The 12,814-nt window shown below is 49.0% G+C and overlaps 2 protein-coding genes across 13 annotated transcripts; one reads left to right on the top strand and one right to left on the bottom strand.

Moving 5' to 3' along the window:
- The first annotated feature begins 2,348 nt into the window (after positions 1 to 2,348).
- On the top strand, positions 2,349 to 8,811 carry TINF2 (TERF1 interacting nuclear factor 2). Its single transcript, XM_007986318.3, has 9 exons — positions 2,349 to 2,857; positions 3,000 to 3,104; positions 3,218 to 3,319; positions 3,688 to 3,795; positions 3,883 to 3,979; positions 4,124 to 4,580; positions 4,672 to 4,739; positions 4,847 to 4,938; positions 5,072 to 8,811. The coding sequence occupies exons 1-9, from the start codon at positions 2,666 to 2,668 to the stop codon at positions 5,204 to 5,206; spliced, it is 1,356 nt and encodes a 451-aa protein (XP_007984509.3). The 5' UTR covers positions 2,349 to 2,665; the 3' UTR covers positions 5,207 to 8,811.
- On the bottom strand, positions 5,772 to 12,803 carry GMPR2 (guanosine monophosphate reductase 2). Of its 12 annotated transcripts, none has more exons than XM_007986313.3 (10): positions 12,486 to 12,803; positions 11,934 to 12,055; positions 11,679 to 11,798; positions 9,457 to 9,540; positions 9,137 to 9,310; positions 8,139 to 8,220; positions 7,942 to 8,048; positions 7,424 to 7,466; positions 6,589 to 6,748; positions 5,772 to 6,404 (listed from the first exon to the last, which is right to left on the bottom strand). In XM_007986313.3, the coding sequence occupies exons 2-10, from the start codon at positions 12,018 to 12,020 to the stop codon at positions 6,215 to 6,217; spliced, it is 1,047 nt and encodes a 348-aa protein (XP_007984504.1). In that variant the 5' UTR covers positions 12,021 to 12,055; positions 12,486 to 12,803; the 3' UTR covers positions 5,772 to 6,214. The 12 variants fall into 12 exon arrangements, with proteins under 12 accessions (XP_007984504.1, XP_007984503.1, XP_037841480.1 ...); XM_007986312.3 differs by having other exon boundaries at positions 12,427 to 12,662; XM_037985552.2 differs by having other exon boundaries at positions 5,772 to 6,366; positions 12,427 to 12,639.
- Positions 12,804 to 12,814: the final 11 nt, after the last annotated feature.

Genomic DNA, 12,814 nt, shown 5'->3' with positions numbered 1-12,814 from the left:
AACACATTTTTTTTTTATTTCGTAGAGTCAGGGTCTCACTGTGTTGCCCAGGCTGGTCTCAAACTCCTGGCCTCAAGTGATCCTCCCACTTCAGCCTCCCAAAGTGCTGGGATTACAGGCATGAGCCACCACACCCACCAAAAAATACATATTTTTTAAATTATACTTTAAGTTCTAGGGTACATGTGCACAACGTGCAGGTTTGTTACATATGTATACTTGTGCCATGTTGGTGTGCTGCACTCATCAACTCGTCAGCACCCAAAAAATATTTTTTAAAAAATTAGCTGGGGACTGCATGCAGTGGCTCATGTCTGTGATCCCAACACTTTGGGAGGCCGAGGTGGGAAGATGGCTTGAGTCCAGGAATTCGAGACCAGCCTGGGCAACGTAGACTTGTCTCTCCAAAAAAAATAGAAAAAAATGAGCCAGGCATGGTGGTGCATGCCTGTAGCCCCAGCTACTCGGGAGGCTAAGGCAGCAGGATCACTTGAGCCCAGGAGACAGAGGTTGCAGTGAGCCAAGATCACTGCACTCCAGCCTGAGCAACAGAGCAAGACTGTCTCCCCACCTCCAAAAAAAAAAAAGCCGGGCGTGGTGGCTCACGCCTGTAATCCCAGCACTTTGGGAGGCTGAGGCAGGCGGATCACGAGGTCAGGAGATCAAGACCACGGTGAAACCCCGTCTCTACTAAAAATACAAAAAATAAGCCGGGCGTGGTGGCAGGCGCCTGTAGTCCCAGCTACTCGGGAGGCTGAGGCAGGAGAATGGCGTAAACCCGGGAGACGGAGCTTGCAGTCAGCCGAGATCACTCCACTGCACTCCAGCCTGGGCGACAGAGTGAGACTCCATCTCAAAAAAAAAAAAAAAAAAAAAAAAAAAAAGGAAAACGACATGTCAGAAGTTCAGATCTACATAAGAAAGAACATTAGAAAAGGAATAAATAAAGGAAAAAAGGAAGATAACTACAATTTCACACATATCCAATTTGGGGTACTTTGGGACTGGGTGTTTCTTAGGCAGTTGAATGGGCGGATCAGCTGAGACTCATCTGGGGCGGAGACAAGGATGTGTGAATCATTATCTCTGGGAATGGAAGACATGGGCTAAAGACGGAGCAGTTTCACTAAATCCTTGTAAAGTGGTCAAGGCAGGCAACTAATCCAGCCAACAACTAAGGAGTGTAAGCTGTGTGTTAGGTTCTGTGCTTGCTGATGGAAATGAGAGGCACCGGGAAGGATGACAAAGAGACAGTCAAGGAGAGCAGTCAATTACATTAAGGGGCTGACAAGTTCAGTGCACAACAGAATCCTAAAACAAGAAACCATTTAATGTGTATGTGTGTGTGTGTGAGACCCCATCTCACTCTATCACTTAGGCTGGAGTGCAGTCACTGAAGTCTCAACCTCCCTGGCTCAAACAATCCTCCCACCTCAGCCCCCTGAGTAGCTGGGACTACAGACGTGCCACTACGCCCGGCTAGTTTTTTTTATTTTCAGTAGAGATAGAGTCTCACCATGTGACCCAGTCTGGTCTGGAACTCCTGGGCTCAAGCGGATCGATCCTCCCGTCTCGACCTCCCAAAGTATTGGGATTACAGGTGTGAGTCACCGTGCCCCGCCCCCCCCCAGCCTGTATTCTATTTCTTCCTTTTTTTTTTTTGAGAGGGATTGTCCCTCTGTCCCCCAGGCTGTAAAGCAGAGGCAAGATCGCGGCTCACTGCCACCTCCAGTCTCCTGGCCTCGGCCTCCTGAGTAGCTGGGATTTACAGGGGCCTGCCACCACGCCTGGCTAATTTTTGTATTTTTAGCAGAGACGGGGTTTCATTCTTCATGTCGCCCAGGCTGGTCTGGAGCTCCTGGGCTCAAGTGACCCTCTTGCCTCGGCCTCTCAAAGCGCTGGGATTAAACACAAGCCACCACGCCCGGCCTGTATTTTACTTTTTAAGGGCGGGAGCCCTCTTCTGTTTTATAAAAGGAACAGTCGAATTCCTACTGGAAACGACGCGCGCAGGGGAAGGCTTTGTAGACGCCGGCTCGGGTCTGGGATTTAAGGAACTGAATTTCGACGGGTGAAGACAGTGGGAAGAGGCGGTGGCACGATCCTCGTTTCACACACTAGGAAGTCGAGGGGAGTGACGGGGCTTCTCCGCAGAAGAAATCGAGGATAGGAGGACCCAGACGAGCGGCCACAACAGCCTCGGCGGCCAATTCAAGTCAGCCAGCAGAGGGCGCAGGGCGCAGCGAGCAGGCAGCGCCAGATCCGCTGGGGCGTGGCCTTCTGACGCACCGTCACAGTTCCCTCTGTGGCCACCCATTGGCTCCCTCTTACCGCCCTTTTCCGGGGCAAGGGAAGCTAGTAGCGGAGCCGGAAGTGAGGCACCCTCGGGCTCGAGACAGAGGCGGCGTTTAAAGCTGAGCGACCCAGTACCACTGGGACGGCCAGCTTTTCCACTCAGACTCCTCCAGCCTGAGCCAGAAGACCCCCTCCCCCAGAATTCTGGGGGCCTATGGAAGGGAGCCGAGTCGGATCGCGAGGTACCCAGAGCCGACAAACCCGAGCCACAGAGTGTTGCCAGAAGCCCCGCCCCTAGGAGTGATCGGAAAGCCTCACCCATCCGGGTGAGGAACCTGGAGGGACCGCCTCAGGGCGGAGCCCGCCGACCATGGCTACGCCCCCGGGGGCCGGTCCTGCAGCTCTACGCTTTGCCGCCGCAGCTAGCTGGCAGGTTGTTCGCGGACGCTGTGTGGAACATTTTCCCCGAGTACTGGAGTTTCTGCGATCTCTGCGCTCTGTTGCCCCTGGCTTGGTTCGCTACCGGCACCACGAACGCCTTTGTATGGGCCTAAAGGCCAAGGTATTGGAGCAAGTAGGACCGGGTAGGGGAGAGAAAGGGGCGGGATGCGAGCACCTGACAAGGGCCCACAGCTTGGGGATGAGACTAATTGGAAAAGGTCAGCTTGCCCCGAAGTGGGGATTCTGAATTCAGTACCATACAGGTGGTGGTGGAGCTGATCCTGCAGGGCCGGCCTTGGGCCCAAGTCCTGAAAACCCTGAATCACCACTTTCCAGAATCTGGACCTATAGTGCGGGATCCCAAGGCTGTGAGTAATCCCCGGAACAAGCCCTGACCCCAGTTCAACTTGGTGCAGCAAAGTTGCTCCTCCTGTCTACTGGATGTTGGTGTTAACTTCTCTGTCTTCTATATCCTCAACAGACAAAGCAGGATCTGAGGAAGATTTTGGAGGCACAGGAGACTTTCTACCAACAGGTGAAGCAGCTGTCAGAGGCTCCTGTGGATTTGGCCTCGAAGCTGCAGGTGAGACTGGTTTGAAGGCTATTATGTGACTATTTTCTCTAACCCACCTTTTTTTTTTTTTGAGAGGGAGTCTTGCCAATTGCCCAGGCTGGAGTGCAGTGGCACAATCTCAGCTCACTGCAACCTCTGCCTCCCAGGTTCAAGCGGTTCTCCTGCTTCAGCCTCCTGAATAACTGGTATTATAGATGTCCAGCTAATTTTTGTATTTTAGTAGAGATGGGGTTTCACCATGTTGGCCAGGCTGGTCTCGAACTCCTGACCTCAAGTGATCCTCCCACCTCGGCCTCCCAAAGTGCCAGGATTACAGGCGTGAGCCACCATGCCTGGCCACTAACCCACTTTTGATCTCCTACTCTCCTCTGCTGCAGGAACTTGAACAAGAATATGGGGAACCCTTTCTGGCTGCCATGGAAAAGCTGCTTTTTGAGTACTTGTGTCAGCTGGAGAAAGCACTGCCTACACCGCAGGCACAGCAGGTTTCATTGGGGCAAAACATGTAAGAGCAGAGTGTGGGGTGGTTGTATGAAGGACTGTGGTCTTTATACCTCTATCCCTGCCCACAGCTTCAGGATGTGCTGAGTTGGATGCAGCCTGGAGTCTCTATCACCTCTTCTCTTGCCTGGAGACAATATGGTGTGGACATGGGGTGGCCACTTCCAGGTACTGGGAATTTGGAGGTGTAGTGTTTAGCATGAGACCTTTTGAGGCAGTCCATTGGAATGGTTCCATGGGCTCCAGGCATAAGAAAGCAGTTATTCTGTTACTATCTGTTCTCTTTATAAGGGGCCACATTTTCTTTTTCAGAGTGCTCTGTTACTGACTCAGTGAACCTGGCTGAGCCCATGGAACAGAATCCTCCTCAGCAACAAAGACTAGCACTCCACAATCCTCTGCCAAAAACCAAGCCTGGCCCATGTCTTCCTCAGGGACCATCTTCAAGGACGCACCCAGAACCTCTAGCTGGCCGCCACTTCAATCTGGCCCCTTTAGGCCGACGAAGAGTCCAGTCCCAATGGGCGTCCACTAGGGGAGGCCATAAGGAGCGCCCCACAGTCATGCTGTTTCCCTTTAGGAATCTGGGCTCACCAACCCAGGTCATATCTAAGCCTGAGAGCAAGGAAGAACATGTGATATACACAGCAGACCTAGCCGTGGGCACAAGAGCAGCCTCTACTGGGAAGTCTAAGAGTCCATGCCAGACCCTGGGGGGAAGGGCTCTGAAGGAGAACCCAGTTGACTTGCCTGCCACAGAGCAAAAGGAGTGAGTGGAACAGAGTTGCTTCTCTTTACTAGGAGCACATTCTTTGCCTGCCTTCCCTTCATCCTATCCTCTTTGCTTGCTCTCACCTCAGGAATTGCTTGGATTGCTACATGGACCCCCTGAGACTATCATTATTACCTCCTAGGGCCAAGAAGCCAGGTAGGTAGTCTGAGTCAGGATTGGATTAACAGCCTCCTCTCTTGGAGACTCTCAAGAGCCTGTGTTCATCTAGAAGTAGTAGTTTGATTCTGGTTTCCCTCCTACAGTGTGTCCTCCATCTCTGTGCAGCTCCATCATTACCATAGGGGACTTGGTTTTAGACTCTGATGAGGAAGAAAATGGCCAGGGGGAAGGAAAGGTGAGTAGGAAGAAGCAGAAAGCTGGGGAAGGCGGATGGGTAGAACAAGACTGAGAAATCCACATGCTTCAGAATTCGGAGGGCTCAGGGAATGGTTTCAGATGGTAGGATCTCCCTGCTCCCTTCTGTACAGGAATCTCTGGAAAACTATCAGAAGACAAAGTTTGACACCTTGATCCCCACTTTCTGTGAATACCTACCCTCTTCTGGCCATGGTGCCATGCCTGTTCCTTCCTATGACTGTAGAGACAGCTCTAGACCCCTGTGATAGAACTAAAATGCCCTTTGTACTCTGCCTGTCTCCTGCCTTCAGCTAAACTTCAGCTCTGCAAGTAGTTTAGTAGGAATGGAGTTGAAGTCCAGGCTTGGACTGCCTGACTACACTGCTAAAAGTATTTGTAATGCTTAATAATTAAACTTTGGATTTGTTAAAATACTGCCTTGATGTGAAGGAGGGGAATTAAGGTTTCCGTAAGGTCAGCATAGGCCATTCCTTAGAAACAGAACTGGCCCTTCCAAACTGGAAGGATCCCTTTGCCTTTTTTACTTCCCTTGCTAAGTGTTGTTCAGCTGTGCCTAAAAGGGTTAGCAAGGTTGAGAGCCTGGAAGAGAAATGTCCTTTGGTATTCTGGAAATATGTGTCCTAATGCCAGAATATACTTTGTAAATTCTCATGCTGCCAGATTATCTGGGGGTGGTGGCACTAGAATGGAGATACTTCATGGGAATAATACTCATTGTTCATGACCCCACTGGGTCAGTGCTGACCCTACCACCACCCACTCTGCAACAGCATCCAGATGCTAGCCTTGTACAGAAAGCCCCAGCATCTCTTTACAGTCAATGAGCTCTTTATTGAGGTATTTCAAATATACAAACACTTCAGAGCTTTTTAGATATGTGAAGGTCCCATTTAGTGAAGCAGATTAACAAAACATGATTCTAAAAGCCTGCCTCCTCTAGACCAAGGCCATATAAGAGACCAGCATTTTTTCCTTTGAATAATCTTCAGGATGTTGGGTCCCCAGATTCCCATTTGATTATCTTGCGTCATTTTCTCAGGCTGTTTTCTTCCTTGCTTCCTCCCCAGTGAGTGTCTTGGGCATTTTGTGTGTGCAGATAGAGAAGTACAGAGTTACTGCAGGAGCCCTCAGGAGTGAGACAACAGGAAATGACAAAGTAATACAGAGCTGCAGTAGCTGGGATGGGTGAGGAGCCCACTTGGGATGCCCCATGGTAGAGTACTTGTGCCTTGGGAGGGTAGAACTGCCCAGGTCTAGCGCGCCTCACTGAAGATTGGATTCACCTGCTGGGTGACTCGGATGAAGGTAGTTCTTCTGCTCAACTCTTTGAGCTTAGCTGCTCCCACATAGGTACATGTAGAGCGGATCCCTCCTAGGATGTCTCGGATGGTATGTTCCACATCTCCTTTAAAAGGAACTTCCACTGTCTTTCCCTCTGAGGCTCTTAAAGTAGGAAAAACTTTATTATCTCCTCCTTCTGGATTCCTTAAGTCCAGGGACTTTTCCCTAGACCCTAGCATTGAGCCCTGGTTTACCATGCTTCTCCTCAGAACTGTACCATCCCCCTCTCAGCAGCCCTGAGTTCTGCCTCCATACTATTACTAAGCTCCTGGGCCTCCACACATACCTGTACTCAGCCACGCCCCCAGCATACTTCTTCATGGCCATTTCAGAACTCATTCCATAGAAGAGCTTGTACTTCTTGCCGTCCCTCTCGATGAGCTCACCACCTGACTCACTATGTCCAGCCAGCATGCCACCCAGCATCACGAAGTCAGCTCCTGCCCCTGCCACCATCATGCAGAGGGGAAAGAGATTAATCTGGCCAAGGTGTTCATATGGCCACCCTCAAAAGCAACTCACACCATATTCTCAGTCCTGACGATGATCCCAGCATCTTCCTCTTTCTGCTTCCCTAGCTGACCCACAATCCATGCAGGTCTGATCTGCTCTGGCCTCTATTCCTCAGTGGGTATGATTTCCCCAAGATTTAAAAAAGAGCCTCTGGAGAGTCCCTGCCTGGCTTTCGCTTTCTCCTTTTGCTGTTTTTACCATCATCGTCTGGTCACTTCATTTTACTGTGCCCAGCTAAGTAAGACTCATTTCATGTGTCCCAAGAGCAAAGATCCCCAACTTTAATGGGAGTAATGGTCTCCTGGGAAGCTGTGCAAAATGAAAAATGCAGATGTGCTGTCCCATTCCTCAGCACCTAATATTTTTAGGTATGGCTGGGGCTCAGGAGTCTGTACTGCGCAGCAATCTAGGAGATGGTCAGATGGCCCTGGCCCACACTTGGAATCTCAGATGTCCCCTGCTGGCTGCCCCAGGTGATACCATAGACTTCAGAGTCACTAATTCATATTATGAAATAATCTGAATGACTTCCTGAGCCTCTCTTAGACCCTCAGAGGTGACTCATCCTCTTGTATAGAATCATCCTTCCGTGCCCTCAAGCTTCTTACCAAAAGCCTTGGCCACATCCCCAGGACAGCTGCAACCTCCATCCTGCAAAGTAAGAGCACTATGAACACAACATGGATTTCCCAAGCCCTCAGCGATATCCCAACAGCCCAACTCAAAGCCAACAAGAACCCGGGAATTCTTTTTTTTTTTTGAGGTGGAGTCTCGCTCCGTCGCCCAGGCTGGAGTGCAGTTGCACGATCTCGGCTCACTGCAAGCTCCGCCTCCCAGGTTCATGCCATTCTTCTGCCTCAGCCTCCCGAGTAGCTGGGAGTACAGGCGCCTGCCAACACGCTCGGCTAATTTTTTTGTATTTTTAGTAGAGACGGGGTTTCACCATGTTAGGCAGTATGGTCTCTAGCTCCTGACCTCATGATCCACCTGTCTCAGCCTCCCAAAGTGCTGGGATTACAGGCGTGAGCCACCGCGCCCAGCCAAACCCAGGAATTCTAATCCATCTCTGCCACCTCCATACCCTGCAGAAACCCAGCTCATACCCTACCCTGCCCTTGAGCCTTACTGAAATGATGTGGCCTTTGAGGCCATGAGCAGCATCTGCACACTCCATTACTGCACTGAGCTGTGGATACCCCACTCCAGTTTTCTTCCGAGTAGTACACACAGAGCCTAGGAAGAACATGACAAGGTTGAGAATGACGTGCTCCACAGGTGTTTGCCACTGAAGGGGTAGCCAGTGGCCCCAGTGAACCAGCTTACCTGGCCCAATTCCCACTTTGATGATGTCAGCCCCAGAAAGGATTAGCTCTTCTACCATCTCTCCTGTTACCACATTCCCTGCCTGTGACAGAGCAATTGAAATACAGCATCCTTAAGACCAGAAACAGGAGGTCATGTATTGTCACATACAGTATGTGTGGACCGTGACTTTCCAACATTATTACAAAGAAAGGATACCTAGGTCCCCTCTACTGGGCCCTCTGAGGGCTTTTACACTAGCCACTTCAGAGAACCCTGCTCCCTACCCATTCCCCCAACACCAAACCAAGGTAGGGGGTGAGTGGCCAATGTCACCATTGAACCTAGGGTAAAGCCGAGGTCCATGATGCACTTTTCTAAGGCAACAAGGTGCTATGATCAACAGGGACACATGAAGTGGCATGGAGGAGCATTCAGTGAGGCAAAGGGAACTATTGGACCAGGCTCACATCTGATTTACAGTAGATTTAGCTCCCCTTCCTCAAGAGACCCAAACATATACTGTCCTTAAGCCATTCTGTCATAGAACCTGTCTGGCTTCAGGGAAGGCTAAAGACCCATTTGACCAGTTGTATTGGCTTTTGATGGTCAGTAGACACACCCCTCAATGCTGTGAAGAAAATGAGGGCCACTCTTATAAGCTTGTAAAAAAAATAAATCATTTTTCATGTGACCCCTTTTATGTGATTGTAGTATGTGTCCATTTCAGTGGGCAGATGTCTATGTATCACAGGTATGTACAGTGCACAGATGTTCCATCATGGTTTGGTGAGTGACATCAGGGACACTAGATTTACAAAGACTATGAACCAAGGGTCAGACATACTACACTGACCAAATAGACATTTTCAGCTTAGAACTATGGATAATCATCCAGTATCATGATTAAATGGACTAGGAATACCATAATGCAGCAGAGGAGAAATGGACTGATGTAGCAAAACAGAGTGGCAGGAAAGTGAAAAGATAAAAAGGTACCGACTATAATAGAAACATACCATGATGGTGTGCTGGGGGAAGCGCTTCCGTACATCTTTTACAAATTCAACAAAGTGTTCAGAGTAGCCATTTGCCACATCCAGGCATATATACTTCACCTGGGGAATAGCTTCCAGGATCTGTTCCAGCTGCTCAAAGTCAGAAGAGCCTGTGCCTGAGCTGGCAGCCAGATGCTGTGGGAGAAACAGAGCCATTGGCATATCAGAGATGATCTGGTGGGCAGCCAGTGGCTCAGTGGTGAGGGTTGGTCCCCAGAAAGACAAAGTACAATTGCTGAAAAACTGGGATAAGGAAGGGCGCAGGGTATGCCCAGTGTTACCTCAAGACAGTCAGGATTCTGGCCAGCAAACTCTTGCCACTGATCAAGGCTGTAGTGCTTATGGACAGCAGTGAAGAGAGAGAACTGGGGAGAAGACAAAGCAGCATCAAAGGGAGAAAACTTTAAGGTCTTTTTTTCTAGAAACAGACCTATCTGAGGGAGGACATGATTGAAGTTGGGGAGGAAACAAGTCGAAGAAGTCAGATTGAGCTGGGATTTGAGTTCAACCTTTCTTCTCTCTACAAATACCAGTAGGGCTTTTTACCATAAGCTAGTACTTGTCAGATTTCCCACCCAAGTACTGAGTGATCTGGGTTGGATTTCATCTGCCAGCACATTCACTGCTTCCGACTTAAAAGCTGACAAGCTGCTGGTGCAGTGGGACAGACGGCAGACATGAAAGAACCATGAAGAGGCTGGATGAAACCTGTGTTTCTCTGCACTGACTCAGCCCCTCCTCCTAAGGTAACCTAGTACTGAACTATTTTTGGTTATGTCCTTGTTCATTTACCAGCAGTAATTCAGTAGGTCTGGATGTTCACCAAAGGTAATGGCTTAAGGTTGATAAGAGCTGATAAGGGGCTACCCTATCCTGTCTCCATCTCTAGTGGAAAAAAGGACAAATTTCCTAGTTGGAGACATGGATCAAGCTAAAAAATCTGTTTCATTCAGTCCATTTTAATAAAGTTCAAAAATATAATGACTCATCAAGCTCATATTCTCTAGCTCAACAAATTGCAAACAATATCCCAATACTTTGAGGAAGGCATTCAAAGGCCATTGTGAATGCTGGTGTTTGTGCTTTACATGTCTACATGCAAACAGACAAGAGGCGGCAGTTGGCTGAAACAGCACAAATCTTGCAACTGACAAGAAACCCAAGGAAGTCATGTATTAGCTAGCAACAAGCAAGTGCTCTACATACGTACTCAGAGATCAACGCTGTCTAGCTAAAGCTGGTATCGAATTCTGCTTTCTCAACATTCTATCATCAACATACTGATAAGCAAAGAAAAATCACTATAGGATAGGAAGTCAGCAGACGTTGGAGATATACTAGCACAGTGTGGCATGATGAGCACATCAGATTACATACCAAGCTTAAAAAAAGATGTTTGCTTGCATCCAATCTTTTTATTACAGTGAGACTTGGCTCTTATCTCTAAAACCTGATTTCTTTACCTCTCATCAGCAATACTGAAAGCCAGGCTCCACATAAAGCATCAAGACAGTCCCCAAAAAGGTTCATGTATTACAGCATGTCTGTTAACTCTGCAGTCAGAGTCACCATTTCTGAATTCTACTGGTCAGGGCAGATGGACAGTGGGCAACAGCAAGATTCCTAGGCAGTTACTGAATGGCAATACAAATAAAGTAAAAACAAAACTGCATAACTATCAACCTCAAAGAAATGACAAGACATTCCACAAAGACATAGCAATCAAAAATAGAAAAAAGGATATGAAGTCCTTAAGACTAATGGAGCCACAAACAGTAGCAGAATTCATCAACCAGGGCTACATGGATCAACCAGCAGAGTGCATGTTCTCAGAGTGCCCAGATAACTCTCTACCTTCTCAGCAACAAGTATAGAGGCAGGTAATAGTACTGATAGGAGCAGCATCTTCCATTTCAAAGTGAACAACTTGTATATAAGAAAAACACATCCCATTTGGGGCACATCCCAGAAACTCCCAGGAACCTAGGACTTAAAGAAGAGGAAGATTAAAAAAAAAAAAAAGAATGGCAGAAGTATTATTTTATTAATGAATTGTTCTTATTAAAGAAAATTAATAAGCTGCTTCTACTAGGATCTTCTAGTTGGGATTTTTGAATGCTTAAACTAGTTTCTGGACTAAAATAGTGAAAGCTTAATGTGGACAATCGTGTAACTGAAGGGATGCATGTGACTGGGAGGGGGTGACCTGGGTGGTGGGAAAAGTTGGCAAGGTGTACAAACTGCTAGACAGGACAAAAGGGAAAATTCTGTTCATATATCAGAAATATGGGAGCAAAACTTAGCTTTGAATCACACTAATTCAGAGAGCCTTTTGAACTTATCGGAAAAAAGGACTTTAGTAGTGGAAAAAAACGTAAATCAGAGCATCCTGACTGCTAACTGCTAGAGAGCTGACTGGGCATGGGTGTGGGGATGCAAACACCTCTGCAGTCAGCTGGGCTAACTGGTCACCAATAGGAATGGGGCATGAGGAAAGCCCTACCTTACAGAGAACCTTGGCCATCTCAAAGGTGCCCACAGTATCCATATTGGCAGCAATGATGGGAACCCCCGTGTATGTCTGCTTTGAGTTCCGAAATGAAAAGGATCTTGTGAGATCCACCTACAGATATGAACAGGAAATTGAGCATTTCATTAATCCACACGTACCATATTAGGACAAGGACAGGCATCTTTCTTGGTTGTGGCCCATCGGGAGCGTGGGGTCAAGAAACAGCATGTAGAGAAGCTTGCTCACCTCACTTCGAGACTTAAGGGTACTGCGTTTCGGCCTCAAAAGGACATCCTTGAAGTCTAGTTTCACATCGTTGTCAATATGAGGCATGGCGCTTAGCCTCGGGGTAGCGATGAATCTGAGGGCTGGAAGGCAGGAAGTCATTAGGAGCAATCTTCCCCTGGGCTTTAACGCCCTGTTACGGCTGGCGGGCTCTCCTCGCTTAAGCTGTGGAAGGTCGGGCAAAGGCCGAAGTGTGGTCCCGGAGGCCTCTCGCCTCGACCCATCCCGTGGCTGCGATTACCCTAGGGCTCCATCCCAGGTACTGTTTGTTGAGGAGAAGAGCTGGGAAGGGGTTGTGAGAGACCCTGACGGTGCATTCCTTACCCCGCTACACTTCCTTCTTCCACCCCTGTAAAGAGCAATGGGGCAAGAGGCTGACCTAGGGGGACGAAGGAGTGTTGGCGACGGGGGGCGGGGAGGGTTCATAACCAGTTTCCGGAATAGGGGTACTCACTTCCTGTTGCCTTGGTCCAGGAGGCAGTTGACCAAAGACCACCTTGCTTAGCAACTAACCTCTGCAATCCCGCTGAGCCTTCTGGGCCACGCCAGGTTCCTCTAGTAGCCGGCGAGAATTACTAGCCGACGAATTCCAGCTTCGGTGGCGGCCGGGCGAGGCCTTCTGGGAAACAGAGTTCACGCACTGAGGTTGCTGTTGGAGCCAAGGGTGGGGGCGGGGGGGGTTAGACTACAACTCCCAGGGGAAAACGGGCGGGACCGCCCGCTGGCACGATGGGAGTTGTAGTTCGCTCTGCCCCCACTTTTCGCTAGCCCGGGCTCGCTAGGGACTCAGAATCGCAGAGTCGTCATCTCTGCTGTAGCTAAACTGGATGCCTCATTTTAAT

This window comes from Chlorocebus sabaeus, chromosome 24, assembly GCF_047675955.1.
Source record: "Chlorocebus sabaeus isolate Y175 chromosome 24, mChlSab1.0.hap1, whole genome shotgun sequence".
Classification (NCBI taxonomy): domain Eukaryota; kingdom Metazoa; phylum Chordata; class Mammalia; order Primates; family Cercopithecidae; genus Chlorocebus; species Chlorocebus sabaeus.
The sequence above is the reverse complement of the archived record's forward strand: the minus strand, read 5'-3'. Positions and strand labels throughout refer to the sequence as shown.